Here is an 18,632-nt window from a genome sequence, read left to right as displayed (position 1 = left end):
GTTCGAAGTTATGACCGCGCTGAAATAAGTGGTATATGCCTTTTAATGAAATTTGCGTATGGGAAAAGGCGCTACCAGACTTCTGATCTGGGGCTACCAGAGATTAACTCCATCTCCTCCTACAATGTCTACAATGAAAAACAGGATCCGATGCATTGTTTGGCCACCCCAGCAGTAAATACCTTCCATTCAAGGTATTCCAGAAGCAACTACTCTCTTATTGCTGAGAGAAAAAAAACAGACAGGCGCATTTCTCCATCCACTGATTTTCAGAAATGCTGGGACAATCCCGCGCCCCAGGAACCGGACTGGACCACCCGGTGAGCATGCTCTTTTCTATCTCTTGGGGGGTGGGAAGTGCCCTAAGGTACCCCCTTCTCTCACATGCCGAAGGAGCATGAGAGGGGGCCGACCCCATCTTCCACCTCCGGCCCCATGTCCTCCAGATGGGAGGAATGCTACAAGTCTCCCTGCCTCTCTTAGTGGTGCAAGGTGGAGATGATGGGGGCTGTGGTCCAGCACAGAGATTCTGAATGGTAGACTTGCTGTCTGAGCCTTCTGTGCAAGATTCAGCTGGTGGCCATTTTATCAGTCCTCCAAGCAGTGATTAAAAAAAAAAATCACAAAAAGTCTGGGACTGGCACGGCCTGAGCTGGCACTATTGCAGACAGCAGGGGGTAGGGGCGTCTACCCCCATCATTTCTGCCCCCTTTTCATCCTCCAGGTGGCAGAAGGAATGCAAATGGCTACAGAAGCAGCATGCCCAGAAAAAGGTAATTTTTGCAGAGCTCTGGCGTGGGCTGGTCCATGAAGTCACAAAGAGTCGGAAGCGACTGAACGAATGAACAACCACAAGCCTCTAGGCTGTTGTCTCTATAGCTTAATCCCTCCCCCCCACCCCCCAAGGTTGCCTCAGGGGTGTCAGCTTAGCCCCAGGGAAAACACGGTCTGTTCAGTTATAGGGGCCTGCAGGGAGGCGAAGCAAGGCCACACCCCCTGTGACCTCATCGCACGCAGGATCCGATGGCATAACCTGCACAAATGATATAATCACGTTACGCACGGGGTGGAGCCAACACAATGGCTGTACTGAGTGCTCCTGGTAGGTGAGATTACCTTGGCCGTGAATTCCATGATTTTTCGTTATGATTTTTCTATCTGTTCTTGTATTGTTTTAAACTGTTGCATTGTTTAGCTGTTTTTACATTGTTTTAACTGACTGTAAGCAATCCAGATTCACATATATGAGGTGAGTAGCTATATAAATTAGAATGAAAAATAAATGTGAGGACATTGTGATGCACATGTCCTCATTTGGATGACATTGTGGCTTCTGCTGACCCTTCAGGTAAATTGGCTGAATTCATTTGCTGAACTTGGGCATTCATACGAAGTATTAACCCCTGTGGTCACACCAACAGGACCCACGTTAAGCAAAAGTAACCAGGTGCATCGTATAACAGGTTGCTGAATTTACCATATCCTCCTCTAACTTAGGAACAAACCAACCAGCTACATTCACACAACACGTTAATTCCCCCGCAAAAAACCTATACCAGTTGGCACTAACCAAGCTTGGCAGGTTATGTGAATTAAATGACCTGGTTAAACAGGCTGTAAGAACACACCTATAGCCAGACCTCATGTAAAGCCGTTTCTAGTTTAAAAAATGAAAGAGGCACTTGTGGTATATGGAATAATACAATTTGTAAAAATAATAATAATACCAATTATTATTGATATTATAAGGCAATATCATATAGATCTTGGTTGGGGGAGATTTTAAGGTGTAAATACTAATATTAGTTAATAGCAAAGTTTAAGCTAGTGAGTAACACAATGATAAATAATTAAACTAACACGCAGACAGAAAGAGACAGTTAACACAGGTAAAGGTTTACATGTGTAAAAGCCTTGGGCCAATGAGGTGGCTTACAAGTAAGAACTCTTTCAAAAGAAACAAAGGGAAGCAATTGGTCTCTAACTAATTAGCCTAACACTGACCAACAGAGGAGACATATGAACAAAGGCTCCTCCAGGGTGTGCTAAGCAAAGGAGATAGAGTAAATGTAACCATATGAGATATTGTCCTATGAGGATTTCACTGTGTGAAAACCTTGGAATGTTTCAAATGCTTCAAAATAGGCTTTTACAAGCATAAGCAAAATAAGATAGAGGGGTCCAGGGAATGAGGCGGTCGGAAGATTGTGCGTCTGAGTGCCCAGCCAATGGGTAAACAGGCCAGAAAGGAGAAGGGGGAGGCTGGACAGGGAAAGGTATAAGAAAGTGTGTATTTGTAATTTTGTGTGTGGCATCTTTCCTTTTGATCGGACTCTGCGTAGCCTGGTCAAGGTGCCCACCGCGCTTTGCAAACCGCTTCAAATAAAGTAAGTTCCTTTTCAGAAATCTCTGGTCCAGTTCTCGTGTTTTTCATATCTAACAAATTGGCGCCCAACGTGGGGCTCTGCACAGCACCTCGGGGCCGGATGGGGGCCACGGTCTGACCCCCTGGAAGACGCGTCCTACCCAGTTTTAGGTAGCCAGGAGGGCGGAACGTGGAGACTCCGGCCTGAGAGCAGAGGTGTTCGAGCCAAACGAACAAAAAGGACGGACCATCGGAGCACTCTGAAAAGGAAAAAAGGAAGGGTGAGGGATGTCAGAAGGGTGATGTTGCAGCCCCTGTAAAAGGCCGGGAAACTCCACGCGTGGACCCAGGTGAGTAGACTTGGTGGAAACAGAGCGCCACTTTAAGACACCTGGGCGGTTGGGGGATTGGGTAGGTCTCTCCAGGTTCGGAGATCCAGTGAAAGTGTGTGTGTGTGACGCCCCGAGGGCCTCAGAGGCTGGCAAGGCGGAGCGAGAGTGGATCCCCAAAACACCGCGGTTCCATACCCCCGAGAGGGGATTGGCCGGAGAAGGGGAGAAGCGGAAGTGAATAACTGGATCGAGGAAAAACTGGGAAGGGAGAGTCTGAGGAACCAATAGAGGCAACGGTAAATTCCCTTCTGGGTAACTCCCGAGGTTGTTGTGTCCGCTCTGGGACGATTGGGAACGCTTCTTGAAACTCTTCTCGATGCCATAGGTTGAGGTTGGACTTTAAAACTAGCCAGCGCTTGCTGGGAGGCCGGCCCGGTTTTACCCCCGACAGTCAGAGGCTTAAAATTGCTGAAAAGCAAATCCAGCGTGGGCTGGAGTACTCTACTTTGGGTGTAAAACAACCAGACGATCGAGAAGGGGCCCCATAATCCGGGTGAAAGAAGGCGATAACCAAATATGGGCAACACTAAAAGTTCCGGAGGAAAGGAACGGTCCCTTCAAAGTATACCTAAAGAGAGTCTGCTCGGACTCTTGTTGGAGAATTGGGAAAAGAAACCCTATAGAAAAATGGTAAAGAAATGGCAATTAGGTAAAGAAGTCACTCAGTTAAAGGACTATGTGGGAGGGAATGGTCTCACGGACCAGGTGCCTTATGTAGAAGTCTAGTATCATGTGTCTTGGGAAGGGCCAGACCCGCCCACAGGCATTTTTGTAAGTAAAGAGGACAGCAGCGATGAGGAATGCCTTCGAGAGGGGCTAGTGCTGATCAAGGATCAGGGTGAGAGAAGGCAGTAACCAAGATGGGCTGAGGAGAATATAGAGGATTTCTTAAAGGAAACGCAGAAAATCTATGTACAAAAAGAAACAGTGAAAAATGTAAGCAGAAGGGCAGGATCAGGGTAGCGACAATAAGGGAGGTTATGGAACAAAGGGAACACAGCAGGACGCCGCCACTCAGAGATGAGGAAAGGATAGGTGTGGAAATGGCGGGGAAGAAGAGAACTGGTAGAAATCAATCCTGGGAGTCCTTCAGGACTGTCAGAGAGTAGTATGAGTATGCGGAAAATGTTTTCTGTTTGTAGGTAGTTGCCTGTGTATTGGTATGTATATTTGTTGAGGGAAATGGTGCAGAGAGTCTGTGTGTGCTCATGTGTGTGTATGTGGCATGGGCATCTGTCCTGAGCTGAGGAGAGAAAAGCTATGTGAGCTTGTCCCTTAAGGAGTTAAACGTGAGTCTGTCCCTTTATAGAACTGAATTCCTCCGCAGTAAAAGGGGAATGCGTCAAGTTTTTGGAAATCCATAGCTCTGGCCAGGCTGCGGGTCTTCCAAATTTTTGGCTATGCAATCCCGTCTGTTATTTGCTGTGAATGGAGGGACATGGGATTTGATTGTGCCATGTGTTCAGTGCTGTGAGTAGGTGACCAATTTAATTTGTGTGGAAGGGAATTGAGTAAAAGTGAATTAAATAAAGTGAAGGAGAAATAAGAATTAACTTGTGATGTTGAGATGACTTGAGAGAAAGAATGCCTATGGGGTGGTACACAATTTTGGAAAAATATGGTTAGAGAGGGGACTAAAGGGAAAGAAGTTTTTCCCTGTAATAACACCACACTTACAGGAGCTTAAGTAAAGTTATCCTAACCCCAGAGGAAGAAGCAAGCTGGATTACCCATGGGGCAGTAACAATAAACTAATGTTGCCAGAAGGGATAGAAATAGTAACTAAACCAATTATGCAAAGGGCATACCAAAGGTCACACTGAGGAACACAAGCCTTGTGTTTTGTGTTGTTTGCTTAATTCGAATTTGGAAACAAGAGCTGAGGATTGGCAACTGTATGTGGATGGAAGGTTGGATGGATGAAGTGTCAGTGATTTAGCTGAGAGTCTGTGGATTGGATTGATGCAAACCCACAATCCAAGGTGACAAGATATTCAGACTTTGTTATCAGTCTTCCCGACACTGGAGGAACAGAGGATGATTATTGAAATAGGAAAGAAAAGAGGAAGGTTGGGAGGATATTCTGGCAGAGCCCATAAATGAACAGGGTGTTTGCAGGGCAACCCCAGGAGGAAGAGAGAAAAAGAAAGATGAATTGCCTTGTTTTTAACTCAAGGTTTGCGGCCCCAAAGAGGGGGAGGCAGGGGAATTCTCGGAAGATTGGTCGAGGAGGTATTCCATGGGATGGAAAGCTCGGGAAACAGACAGGCGCGGAAAGGCCCTGGAGAGACGCAGGCTCTCTGGGAAGGAAGTTGAGTTGAATCACAATAGGGCAGTTGAGTGTGGATTGTCTCCAATAGGCCTGGGAGCGGCTAGATTCATCTTGATGGGAGCTATCGCCCTTTTAATAAAGCATTCCTTTCTCCTGGCTGAGAGGCAGGGAGGAAGAGCTTCTGTGTTCTTGCAGGGCTGTGATGGATTGCATGTGGCAACAGCCTGTTGAGGCATTGGTGTGCGGTTTTCTTTTTAAGAACATATGTTTGTCTGAATGTGCGCATACATGTAAGGTTGAGAAACTGTTTTGAGTTGTGAAAAGAGAGTTGAGAGATTGTGTGAGTCTATTCCTTAGGTTTTGTGTGTGTGTGTTGTGATTTATGTAATTTGAATGCATATGATGGGAAAGTTGAAAGGTTTTTGTCAATCCTTTCCCACTTTTTTTAATTGTTTGAGGTGTATGTGTGTTTCATTATTTGCCCAGTCTCACCCAAACTTCCCCCTTCAGTCTGCCTCTTGCCTGCTTGTTACAGGCTTGAGGATCCAGATGAGGGGACAGAAGGGTGACAGAGGGGAGGGGCAATGCTTTTACAGAAGATCCTTTACTCCCCCATCTTTTTAGGATTCTTCCTTTTGCAGTGCCTTTACACACATCAGGGACAATCTTTTAAGTTTCAGAGATTTCTCTTTCTGCAGCTGCTGCTGTAGGGGGGGGAAATGTGGGCAGTTTCAGAGAAGCAATGACTCAGAGAAGGGGGGGGCACCCCTTTGCTCTCACAGCTCCACTCTGCTCTGCCCCTGCCATTCTAGTTTTTAGAAAAGTGTGTGTTTTTATAAATTTTATATGGATTAAATTTTAATCACTCCTCAACATAGCACATGATGATATAAAAACAGGAAAGGGAGAAAAAATTTGGACAATATATGGGTTTAGTAGAGCCTCCATGGACTGGTATGATCTATCTGAATTTTTGTTTTTGTTTTTGTTTTGACAATTTTGGTTATGGAAACAGTCCAAACATTAGATGGGCTCTTATGTCAATGCTTTCTTTTTGTGATTGAAAAAGAGAAATGAAGTTGTTAAAATTAGTGGTCTGGCTGTGAAAGTCTTGACCCAATTCTGGGGCTTTTGGAAAAGACTTGTTATTTAAACAATTGGGTTAGGTGGCGAAGAGATGGCTAGCCTACCTACTTAGGGTGGTGTTTTGCTAGGGCAGAAAAATTAGTTTTATCCAAAATAGTTTTTAGATATATCCCAAAACTACACTTACCAATCTAGTCACATGGGACAAACGCTTTAGGGGATTGTGTGTCTAGAATATTTATTTGTCCTGGAATCTTTTTGAAAGCCAAACAGGTGTGTGTGAGAAATATGTGGTATGCCAAAAGGACAACCCAAAGACCAACCAGGTTCAACTCCAGGGGAACCTCCAAAGGGGGGTGGCCCTGGGGTGAACTGTTTCTTAGAATGGGTGAAAGGCTTTCTTTATAGGCTGAAAAGACACTTGGAGGGGCTAGGACCAAAGGCAGCATTAACATGGACACAGGCCTTTTTAGTGACAATACTAAGTCTCTGGATTGCTCCTAAGAAAAGACTAGGAGTCAGTCCATTTGAGATGGGTGACTCTATCTTGGAATTCTTAGTGGAGAAGTAGGAGACATGCATGCCATGGGGAAGAAATTTGTCTTCAAGTATTTGAAACAGTTATCTGCGCAAGTCTTGTCCTTGTCTCCTTATCTACAGGAACACAGAGCCCTACTGTTGGAACAGCAGACGCATCCTTTTAAGTCTGGAAATCGAGTTAAACCAGACGGAGGAGAGTCAGCAACTGAGTTGGGAGAAACCCTAAAGAAGACACTGGTGTTGCCAAATACTGCTGGGCACTGAACTGTGCAGAAAAAGAAAAAATTGCGCCTGAACTTTTTTGTCTAATACCTTGTAGTTTTGATGACCATACGGGTCCCTGAACCTGGAAAAGAGAGTCACAGGGTTCAAGGGAAGCTTTGAAGATGTACTCAATTTAGAACAATAGGGAATTTATATTTTCATATGAAAAGGTATTAAGATACAATTCTGAAATCCAGCCTACCTGTAGTATGGAACTATGGTTAATCCACTGGTTTGAATTTGTTAGCCTTATAGGCTGGCGCCTGAGTCACGAGTGGACTGATGAACAACTATTGAAGGAGGGTGAAAAATTTAACACCTTAATAGCTTTAACTCAGAAAATAGCTTGTCAGGCTACATATCTTAATTGCTGGTTGTGTGGGTTGACAACTCTTCATGGTGGACATGCATTTAGAAAAGGCTGATGGGCTCTTAAAGAGGGCAGTGGCAAAATTGGCTCAGGAGGCGAAATTGAGGTGGCCCCAGGCCTTGCCAATTGCTCTCCTGAGAATAAGTATTCAGGCATCCGAAAGACTGGGGCTCTCCCCTTTTGAGATAATATAAAGTCTTACGGGGGAAGAGAAAGCTCCAGCTCTAGGTTTGCCAACCTGAGGAAGCCTTTTGTTTTGTTTTCTTTTGTTTGCTTCCGAAAACAAAGGGGTTGCAAATGGGGTACTAACTCAGAAATTGGGAAATTGAAAACGGCCTGTGGCAAACTTCTCTAAGCAGCTAAAGCACAAGGCTGGCCAGCTTGCTTGTGAGCAGCAGCTAAGTGGCCATTCCATTTACTCTTGCATTTAAAAGGGGTACTTTAAAACCCAGAAGGAATAAGAGGGATGCACCGGGAGGATCATTTGACAGTGAAGTGTGTGTAGACAGGGTGGGAGTGCCTAGGGGAGTGCCGGATGAGTTCAGGGCTAGAGGCCAAACTTTGGCGGGATTTGAATCCTTTCTGTTTTGGTGGGTGATGGTCTACCGGGGATGTGGATTGGATCAACTAAATCTATTGTGGCCAACAGGGGTTCATGAACTGTACCGGAGATGTTGTGAAGGGTATTGCAGAATGGGTGGATGCCACTAGTGGGGTGGCCTGGGAGAGTGGAATGGCATTGGATGTGCTGTTGGCAGAGAAAGGGGGAGTCTGTGTGGTGCTGGGGGGGGGAGCTGTTGTGCCTTTATTCCGGGCAGCACAGCCCCCGATGGAACTGTTGCTTGGGCCTTGCAGGGTCTGGCTGCACTGTCTGGGGAGTTGGCTGAGGGTTCGGGGGTAGACACCTCCCTTGCAGGGTTGCTGGATTCTTGGTTTGGTGGATGGAAAGGGCCCCTAGATATAGGACAAGAGGGATTTGGGGGCGGGGGTTATTCAGTAGTTGGAAACAAGCTCTAATGATGGGGATCCTATCCCCCTTATCAAAAGCATTGTCCAAAGTACAATCAAAAGCATGATGCCTCCAAAATCAATAATGTACCAAAGCTTGGGGAGCCACGATACTCAAGGATATCTAGAGGCAAGAAACGTTTTACAACAATTCGAGTTACAAATTGAACAAACTGATAAAAATTAAAAGGGGGGATTGTGGTATATGGAATAATACAATTTGTAAAAATAATAATAATACCAATTATTATTGATATTATAAGGCAATATCATATAGATCTTGGTTGGGGGAGATTTTAAGGTGTAAATACTAATATTAGTTAATAGCAAAGTTTAAGCTAGTGAGTAACACAATGATAAATAATTAAACTAACACGCAGACAGAAAGAGACAGTTAACACAGGTAAAGGTTTACATGTGTAAAAGCCTTGGGCCAATGAGGTGGCTTACAAGTAAGAACTCTTTCAAAAGAAACAAAGGGAAGCAATTGGTCTCTAACTAATTAGCCTAACACTGACCAACAGAGGAGACATATGAACAAAGGCTCCTCCAGGGTGTGCTAAGCAAAGGAGATAGAGTAAATGTAACCATATGAGATATTGTCCTATGAGGATTTCACTGTGTGAAAACCTTGGAATGTTTCAAATGCTTCAAAATAGGCTTTTACAAGCATAAGCAAAATAAGATAGAGGGGTCCAGGGAATGAGGCGGTCGGAAGATTGTGCGTCTGAGTGCCCAGCCAATGGGTAAACAGGCCAGAAAGGAGAAGGGGGAGGCTGGACAGGGAAAGGTATAAGAAAGTGTGTATTTGTAATTTTGTGTGTGGCATCTTTCCTTTTGATCGGACTCTGCGTAGCCTGGTCAAGGTGCCCACCGCGCTTTGCAAACCGCTTCAAATAAAGTAAGTTCCTTTTCAGAAATCTCTGGTCCAGTTCTCGTGTTTTTCATATCTAACACACTGAGTGTGATTCAAGAGGTGCAGGGACATATTTGCCAACCTAACCCCCCCCCCAAAAAAACCTCATTACTTATGCTGGTTTGGCATCCACCCCCCCCCCCCAAGCATCCTCGCTCTTAATCTGCAGGAACGGACCTGCCAACGTTGGATGGGGTGGTGGTGCTGGAGCCTTCTCCAGATTAACACTGGAGAAAATTTAAAACTGTAAATTTTAAAACTTCAAAGTACTAAATTTAAACTTAAAAATTTAAAACTACAGTTTTAAATTTAAATTTAAACTGTAAAATGTAAGACTGTAGAACCTGTTGGTGTCGTCCCTTGGAACTGCACCTGTTTCAAAGGACTGGGGGGGGGGGTGGAACAAGGAAGCAACTTTCTCTGGAGGGGCCCCCGGGGCCATCCAGCTCCAGACCAGCTCTCCCAGGCCTGGGGGCCGCCATCCAGACGGCTTGGACTGTCTCCTGTCCCCCAACTCTCCCATAAGAAGAAAGACCAACGTCGGCTTTGGGGAGGCTGACAAGACTCATTTTCACCCCAGCTGGTCCCCAGAAGAATCACAAAGCATTTAGGTTTTGCCTTCTGGGTTGTACCTTTGGGGACGGGGAGCCCTGAGGCCAGAGACAGTCCGGTTTTAATTATTATGAAGCTGCTCTGGGAACCTTCCCATGTACAAGCACAAACTAAGCAGTCCATCAAAGAAGGCCGACGGTGCAGAGAGCAGCACATTTATTTCCCTATCTAAATTGCGCAAATTCCTCTGTCATGTCCAGAGTGTCCCCCTTCTGCGGAGGAGAACTTCAACAGCCAAGGTCCCTCAGCAGAGACACCCTGCTGGGCATCTAGAAGGTCAAAGAGAGAAGAAACTACTGGCCAGACAGGATGGACCTGCCTGGTCAGCCACTGGGAGGCCAGGGCACCTGTCTGCCAAGGGTCAGCCAAGCCACCCACAGCTGGGTGGGTGGGGTGGGTGGGGGACTGCTTGCGCAAAGACAAGGGGTAGGGAAGCAGTCCCATCCTGCCAGCAGGACGGCGCCAGACCCCCAGCCCAGACAGCTGCCGATGCCCATGCTCCCCCAGCCTCTTCTTCACCTCTGCCAGCGCTGCTCAGGACCCTCCTCCCCCTGCGCAATCAGGCTCCCACCCAGAAGCGGCTGGCCCTGCAAGGGGAGCAGGATCCGGAAGAACAAGTTTCTCTGGAAACACCCAGCTTGGACAAACATTGTAAAAAACAACCTGTTCTTCTCGGGGAGTAACGCATCACCACCGAGCAATGTGCGGGGAGGGGGTCATCGTGGCAGGGCAGACAGATTTATGGCTGCCTGCAAGGAGCTGAATGTGGATTCTGAAGCGGAGGCAGACCTAGGAAGGGCTCGGACCCTGCTTCCCAGAGGCTGTCCCAAAGCAAGTTTCCAGCCTTTGTGGGTCACAGGAAAAGGGCTGTGCTGAACGGCATCCAAAGCGACTGGGCAGAGTCGCCAGCCTTGGATAACCTTTCAGTTGTGCACTTTCTACAGTCGCGAGTCTGACATCCACTCTGCTTCTCATCTTGCTGGGAGACAACTACATTTTCAGTTCTACCATCCACTTGCCAGCAACACGTCCCAGCTGTGGGGTGGGGATCAATCCTGGCCTACTTTGCAGGGCTCTGGGAGGTCATGCCTGCAGCACTCTTTGCTGAACTGAGGAAATGTCTGAGCATGAGACTGGTTTTTACGAAGGTGCCCCTTTGGACAAGGATGGCAGCGGCCATCCGCAAGTACTTCCTCTGCAGGTGCTGAACTGCGATGCCAGTGTCCCCAGCCAGCATGGGGGGCACGCACAAAATCAGGGAAGGCTGGACCGCAACTGGTGGGGGCTGCCCCCATCTCCTCGTGCCGCTTGTGCGAGGCTCAAATTGTGCGGGAAGAGCAGACCTCTCCCTAGAACCGGCAGGAAGGCTAAGCCCCCAGCTCAGCGCAATTTCTCTCCTTCGGGCGGAGGGGCCCTTATCTCTCCCAGCGGCAATCTATGGGCATTGACGGCCCCTCCTGGGGGAAGCAGCGCCCCCACCCCCACCCCCGGGGGATTCGATCCTCTGCAGGAGCCTCACAAAGGGCTTTCCAATATAGATGTACAGCCACAAGGAAAGCTCTTAATTAGCACCCTTATCGCAGGCAGGAAAAAGCCAGTTAATTAGTTCAGGGAGAATAATGAGGGGCAAGCACACAGTGGAGGTGCCATGCATCTTGGGGGAGGGGGTCCCTCTGTCATCTGCAGGCAGCCCAGATCCTTCCTTCCTTCCTTCCTTCCTTCCTTCCTTCCTTCCTTCCTTCCTTCCTTCCTTCCTTCGAAGACAGAGCAGGGGAACACTCAGTGTTCAGCCCATCATTGGTGGATTTGACGCTTTCCAGTTGTTTGGCAGCTGGTTGGGAATTCTCACTGGATGGTGCCAAAGGGGTCAGCCTGATCCTACTGAAGAGGGGTAAGGAGGCCTGTCTGCAGTTAAATTGGCAAGAGACCCTCAGGTCTTCTGTGTCCTCGTTTCGGAGGTCCCTCCCCTTGCAGCACGCAGCTTAGCTCACTGGGGTCCGAGACCCGCCATGTGCTGTGCAAACTGCACAGAGGAGCCCTGGAAGGCAGGGGCGGGAGATGCTCTTGATCTGCGGAAGAGCCGAGGTGCCAAAGGCCATGGGGGTGGGGGTTGAAAGAGCCATGCCCCTCCGAATGAAGGAGTGGCGCTATGCAGATGCCAGGGGGCTCAGCTCTTCGTGTCTCTTCATGTCATGTGCTCTGCAGGGAAGAAAAACCCCAGCCTTTCCCATGCTGAAACACCTGATGTGGGTTGTACTCTGACTTACGGGGGGCTGGACCCGAAAATGATGTGGGGAGACTGTCTCGGATCCTGTGATGGGAGGCAGGATCTCAAGCAGCAGGATTCACACAACAGGCTTAACTGGGCGGCATTCACTCAGCTTCCTAACCCTAGCTAACATTAATCTTGGTTCACTATCCTTTGGGCGGTCACTTAGTGCACTGTGGGAATCCCAACCATTGAGTATCTTGTGAAAACCGAGAAAATAGGTTTATCCAGGATAAGAAAGGTTGTGAGAATGAGGCCTGAGCTCTCTCTTAATATATTCCAGGGCAAACCCCACAAGGAGGCACAGGGAGCAGCCTGGATCTCAGTTATCCTCAGTCACCTTGGGCCAGCTCATCACCATGAGATATAAAAACCTTCAAATCTCTTTCATGCACCCCTCCAAGCCTGTTCTGTCTTCAATAACTCACCAACAATTCAGTTCATTTTTTAGTTCAATTCACAAGTAAACCATGAATGCACAGCTGAGCTTTCTTCTTTCAGACATTCAGAACTTGGAGGTACTCTGCTACTGAGCATGGAGGTTCTACTCTTCCCTGTCCTAACGAACAGTCACAGACTGACTTCCGTGTGCAATGGCACCAGGACAGCTTCAGCTCCAACGGTTGGGCTCCCAGAGACGCTTGTGACCAGGAAATCAAAGCTCTGCCCCGTTTTTACTCACTGTGTGAGCACAACACACATGGGCAGGGCTTTGACTGCACCATGGTGGGCACCAACTTGACTTTTTTGACCCCAACCCACCCTGACTTGCTTCCAAACAGGTAGTCCTTAGCACTCCCCTGCTGCTGTGCACCGTTTCCCATGTTCACAGGAGTAAGAAGTGAATTCTGGATAAGCTCAGGTGCACTCTTGCTGTTAGCATCCTTAACCCTGGCACTGGAACACAACAGAAGGGCATCTGCAGGTGTGGTCAAAAAAGTCAAGATGGTGCCCACCACGGTGCAGCTGAAGCTCTGCCTGTTTGTTATGTGCATCACACACAAAAAGCAGGCAAAGCTTTGTTCACACTGCTGCGGCCACCATCTTGACTTTCTTGACCATACCCTGCTGCAGCCCTGAGTGGACGCCACCATCTAATTCAGCCCCTCAATGCCGAAGCCAGTTCACGGCGGCCTTGACGGACAGCCCTCCTGCATTGGAAATCGGTGCCCAGTTTTGTTATCTAGCCCAACTGGGATAAACAGGAAGCGCCGGCAATTGAGGGCATTCGATAAATGCTTTAACCTTTGACCTCGCCTCCCAAACCCCATCGAGCCGCAGAGCGATTTCCAAAGGCTCCCCCACGGCCTCTGACGCCGCCCGGAGGTTGCCATCAATTAGATCCCTTTGCCAACCGCTGGATTAATGAACCTTCGCTCGATAGCACGTAAAACCCCAGGCAGAGGTTAATGTTGCACTAATTAACTGGGAGAGAGGCACGCAGGACTGGCTTCAGGATGCAAGTGCTGGAAGGAAAGGGTGTGGGGAGGCAGACACACACACACACACCCGCATGCCAGCTAGATACAAACAGGCAGGGATGCCCAAGTCCTTCACCTGCCTCCTTCCAGCGTGGGGGGAAAGCAAACTTAAGACTTCTGCAGGACTCAGCAGAAGATATCAGAGGGGGGCTGCCCGTAGGCAAAGCAAAGCAAAGAGGCACTCCGGGGGCTCTGTTTCTCTCCTCCCCCCACCCCCTAGCTCCAGCATTTGAGTAGAATGAGGGGTCCAACCTGCAACCTTAGAGGGGGACATTTCCAGCCCAGGAGCTGCTGCCTATTGAGGGCTGCCATGCAAGAAAGAGAGAGCAGACCACCTTATGCGCTGGCTGGAAGGGCAGTCCCCCAACAGTGGAAGTCCGGAGGCCGTGAGGAAGGCAGATGTACACGTGAGCATATCCAGAGTTCACATATTGCTTAAACCAGCAAGGTTAAAGGGAGCAGGGTGGGGTTGCTCCCCGGGAGGCATGACAGTGAACGCACATTTTGGGGCAGTCCCTGTCATTCCTTGGGAGAACGTCAACCCAGTTTTCTGATCTCACACGGCTGGGCACAGCTTGCCTTGAAACCTGGCCAGCCCACCCTCCCTTAAGGGATCAAGAGTGCCACAAAACACTGGTGCAGTGTTTCTCAACCTCGGCAGCTTGGAGATGGGTGGACTTCAACTCCTAGAATTCCCCAGCCAGCCATGCTGACTGAGGATGGGACTGAGACCATGCTGGCTGGGGAATTCTGGGAGTTGAAGTCCACCCATCTCCAAGCTGCCGAGGTTGAGAAACACTGCACCGGTGGAACAGTCAAGCCGTCCCCGTCCCCTCGCTTGCCCCAATGCCTGTTTCCCCTCCCCCCCACCCCCCCACGGGAAGGTAAGGCAGAGCAGGATGATATGGAGGGGAGCCTCCCACTCACCTCTCTTCTGCATGAAGCTGAACAGATCGTCCAGGAACGCCTTGCGTTTGGGGTCTCCATCCAATTCATAGAGCTGCAGGGGGGGAAGAAGAGGGGGTGTCAGGGGGGGGGCAGCCAAAAAGAGCCCTCCAAGAGCAGCAGGAAGGCCAAGGAGGGTTGTGCGAATGAGGAAAGACACGGAGCATCCTTGCCTCCCTGCAAACCAGCTTGGGCTCTGCTTGGTCTTCTCCCAAAGCCAGCCTTCTGCGGAAAGGTCCCCCTCCTTGAGGCAGCCCTCTTGGCCTTCTGGGACAACGGGGGCCTTTGGCACTTCGAGCAGAAGCATCCAGCACACTTACAAAATGGCTGCCGTGGCCAGTTGCAACACGCCCGTTCACTGGAAGGCGTGGGTGAGGCTGTTCCACCTCCCTTCCTAGATGCGTTCTATCACTCACACCCCTTCCTTGGTTACCAATCAAGAATCGGGCTGCAGCCACCCATGGGTTCCAGAGCAGCAGAACAGTGTTTCTCAACCTTGGGAACTTTAAGAAGTGGAGAAGTCCACACCTCTTAAAGTTCCCAAGCTTGAGAAACACTGCATTAGAGAATGCTTCGCGATGTTCAACGCTGGGTGAGGCAGGGGGTCTTGCAAGCATCATGAGAAGGGCTGGGGGCACCCACAAATTCCACCCTGGGGACCCAGGCTTTAACTGTAACCCATATCCAGAGCCAGGTTCACACAACACACAACTCAAGGCAGGCTAAACCGGGGGTGAATAATTTGTTGAACACTGCCTCAACATACTGTGTGAACAAGGGTTATCGCTTATTCCCGCAAATAAGCCAAGAGTTTTAGGTGCCAAAATGCACCCCCAAAACTGGGTTCGGCTTATCCACAGATGGGCTTATCCACGAGTAAATATGGTAATGCTTTTTAAAAGTACCCATTTATCCTCACAGATAAGCCCACCTGCAGATAAGATCACCCTCGAATTTTTAACTGAAATACCATGAAAAATGGATAATCTGTGGATTATCCACAGATAAGCCAATTGTGAGAATTAAAACATACAAAAGTTTTGAGGTTGGCTTATCCGCGGATGGCTTAGACACGAGTATATACCAAAGCAGAATTAAAACCTTATTTATTCCTCAGGACACAAAATGCTCAGCATACACCCCAGCTGAGGCTTCTTCACCCAAGTTAAGTGTGTTGTGTGAATCCTGTCTCAGTTCCAGGACAACACAGGAAAAGAAAAAAAAATCCTGAGTACAGAATCCACTTCATTCTGCATTACTTAAGGAGTGGTTTTTTTTCCTTTCTCTTCTTGTGGGATGATTTTTCAATTTTCCTGTCCACCCTACAGCACTGGGATCTCCTAGTAGTCTCCCTACCACATCCAATCCAGGCAGCTGCAGAGAAAGGCTTTCTTACCTACCTTAATTCCCCCCAGCCATTCTGAACTCCCACCTCCACCATTTCCAAGACCCCCCACCCCACAGCTTCCTGCCTCCTCCTGACCAGCTTGCCTCGTATCAGTGGTCCTGCTAGCAAAGCACTCACAAACAACAGCAGTGCCCCCCGCCCCCAAAGAGACCTTCACTTACAAAATTGTTCTCCTGTGGATTTAAACGTCATGCTTCGTTTTACATTTGCCCGCTCTGCTTTCCTGTCATTGTTATACTTAGTTCTTTCCTTTTTTTCTGAGCTTAATCCATCAAAAAATGTTATCTGCTGCTTTCCATCCTTATAGGAAGGGACAAGAGGACTGGACAGAGACCTGCAAAGTCCTTTTCCAGCCAAGATGATTGGAGGTGAACAGACTTCGAACCAGGGGTGGGGGTTCAAACCAGGGGTGGGGGTACTGGCCCTTGGAGAAAACCTCCTGCTTCCTCTCCTGCCCTTGCCTTCCCTTCCACTGAGAGGACCCCCCCCCCAAACAAGCATGCTTCCCGTTTGCCATTTTGGCCAGCTGGGGGGCCGTTGTTGTTGTTTATTCGTTCAGTCGCTTCCGACTCTTCGTGACTTCATGGACCAGCCCACGCCAGAGCTTCCTGTTGGTCGTCACCACCCCCAGCTCCCCCAGGGACGAGTCCGTCACCTCTAGAATATCATCCATCCATCTTGCCCTTGGTCGGCCCCTCTTCCTTTTGCCTTCCACTCTCCCTAGCATCAGCATCTTCTCCAGGGTGTCCTGTCTTCTATGATGTGGCCAAAGTATTTCAGTTTTGCCTTTAATATCATTCCCTCAAGTGAGCAGTCTGGCTTTATTTCCTGGAGGATGGACTGGTTGGATCTTCTTGCAGTCCAAGGCACTCTCAGGATTTTCCTCCAACACCACAGTTCCAGAGCATCCATCTTCCTTCTCTCAGCCTTCCTTATGGTCCAGCTCTCGCAGCCATATGTTACTACGGGGAACACCATTGCTTTAACTATGCGGACCTTTGTTGTCAGTGTGAGGTCTCTGCTCTTAACTATTTTATTGAGATTGGTCATTGCTCTTCTCCCAAGGATGAAGCGTCTTCTGATTTCCTGACTGCAGTCAGCATCTGCAGTAATCTTTGCACCTAGGAATACAAAGTCTTTCACTGCTTCTACATTTTCTCCCTCTATTTGCCAGTTATCAATCAAGCTGGTTGCCATAATCTTGGTTTTCTTGAGGTTTAGCTGCAAGCCAGCGTTTGCACTTTCTTCTTTCACCTTCATCATAAGGCTCCTCAGTTCCTCTTCGCTTTCAGCCATCAAAGTGGTATCTTCTGCATATCTGAGATTGTTAATGTTTCTTCCAGTGATTTTAACTCCAGCCTTGGATTCCTCAAGCCCAGCTTGTTGCATGATGTGTTCTGCATACAAATTGAATAGGTAGGGTGAGAGGATACAGCCCTGCCGTACTCCTTTCCCAATCTTAAACCAGTCCATTGCTCCATGGTCTGTTCTTACTGTTGCTACTTGGTCGTTATACAGATTCTTCAGGAGGCATACAAGATGACTTGGTATCCCCATACCGCTAAGAACTTGCCACAATTTGTTATGGTCCACACAGTCAAAGGCTTTAGAATAGTCAATAAAACAGAAATAGATGTTTTTCTGAAACTCCCTGGCTTTTTCCATTATTCAGCAGATATTGGCAATTTGGTCCCTAGTTCCTCTGCCTTTTCTAAACCCAGCTTGTACATCTGGCAATTCTCGCTCCATGAATTGCTGAAGTCTACCTTGCAGGATCTTGAGCATTACTTTACTGGCATGCGAAATGAGTGCCACTGTTCGATAGTTTGAACATTCTTTAGTGTTCCCCTTTTTTGGTATGGGGATATAAGTTGATTTTTTTTCCAATCTGATGGCCATTCTTGTGTTTTCCAAATTTGCTGGCATATAGCATGCATTACCTTGACAGCATCATCTTGCAAGATTTTGAACAGTTCAGCTGGGATGCCGTCATCTCCTGCTGCCTTGTTTAGCAATGCTTCTTTGGCCCATTCAACCTCACTCTTCAGGATGTCTGGCTCTAGCTCACAGACCACACCGTCAAAGCTATCCCCGATATTGTTATCCTTCCTATACAGGTCTTCCATATATTCTTGCCACCTTTTCTTGATCTCTTCTTCTTCTGTTAGGTCCTTGCCATCTTTGTTTTTGATCATGTCCATTTTTGCCTGGAATTTACCTCCAATGTTTCTAATTTTCTGGAAGAGGTCTCTTGTCCTTCCTATTCTATTGTCTTCTTCCACTTCTGTGCATTGCTTGTTAAAAAATAATTCCTTGTCTCTTCTGGCTAACCTCTGGAATTTTGCATTTAATTGGGCATATCTCCCCCTATCGCTGTTGCCTTTTGCTTTCCTTCTTTCTTGGGCTACTTCTAGTGTCTCAGCAGACAGCCATTTTGCCTTCTTGGTTTTCTCTTTCTTTGGGATGTATTTTGTTGCCACCTCCTGAACAATGCTGCGAACTTCTGTCCAGAGTTCTTCCGGGACCCTGTCTACTAAGTCCAGTCCCTTAAATCTATTCTTCACCTCCACTGCATATTCCTGAGGGATATTAGTGAGCTCATATCTAGCTGACTGTACAGATGTCCGCCACCTTTGGCTGCAAAGGATGTAGTCAATCTGATTTCGGTGTTGTCCATCTGGTGAAGTCCATGTATAAAGCCGTC

The 18,632-nt window shown here is 48.1% G+C and overlaps 1 protein-coding gene across 1 annotated transcript in view; it reads right to left on the bottom strand.

Moving 5' to 3' along the window:
• Positions 1-18,632, bottom strand: part of ARID3C (AT-rich interaction domain 3C) — a 72,180-nt gene that overhangs the window by 10,111 nt on the left and 43,437 nt on the right. Inside the window, exon 3 of the mRNA XM_063293191.1 lies at positions 14,503-14,575. Coding sequence (XP_063149261.1) covers positions 14,503-14,575 — 73 coding nt within the window. The remainder of the gene's footprint in view (positions 1-14,502; positions 14,576-18,632) is intronic.

The sequence above is a fragment of the Candoia aspera genome, chromosome 2, assembly GCF_035149785.1.
Source record: "Candoia aspera isolate rCanAsp1 chromosome 2, rCanAsp1.hap2, whole genome shotgun sequence".
Taxonomy (NCBI): domain Eukaryota; kingdom Metazoa; phylum Chordata; class Lepidosauria; order Squamata; family Boidae; genus Candoia; species Candoia aspera.
The sequence above is the reverse complement of the archived record's forward strand: the minus strand, read 5'-3'. Positions and strand labels throughout refer to the sequence as shown.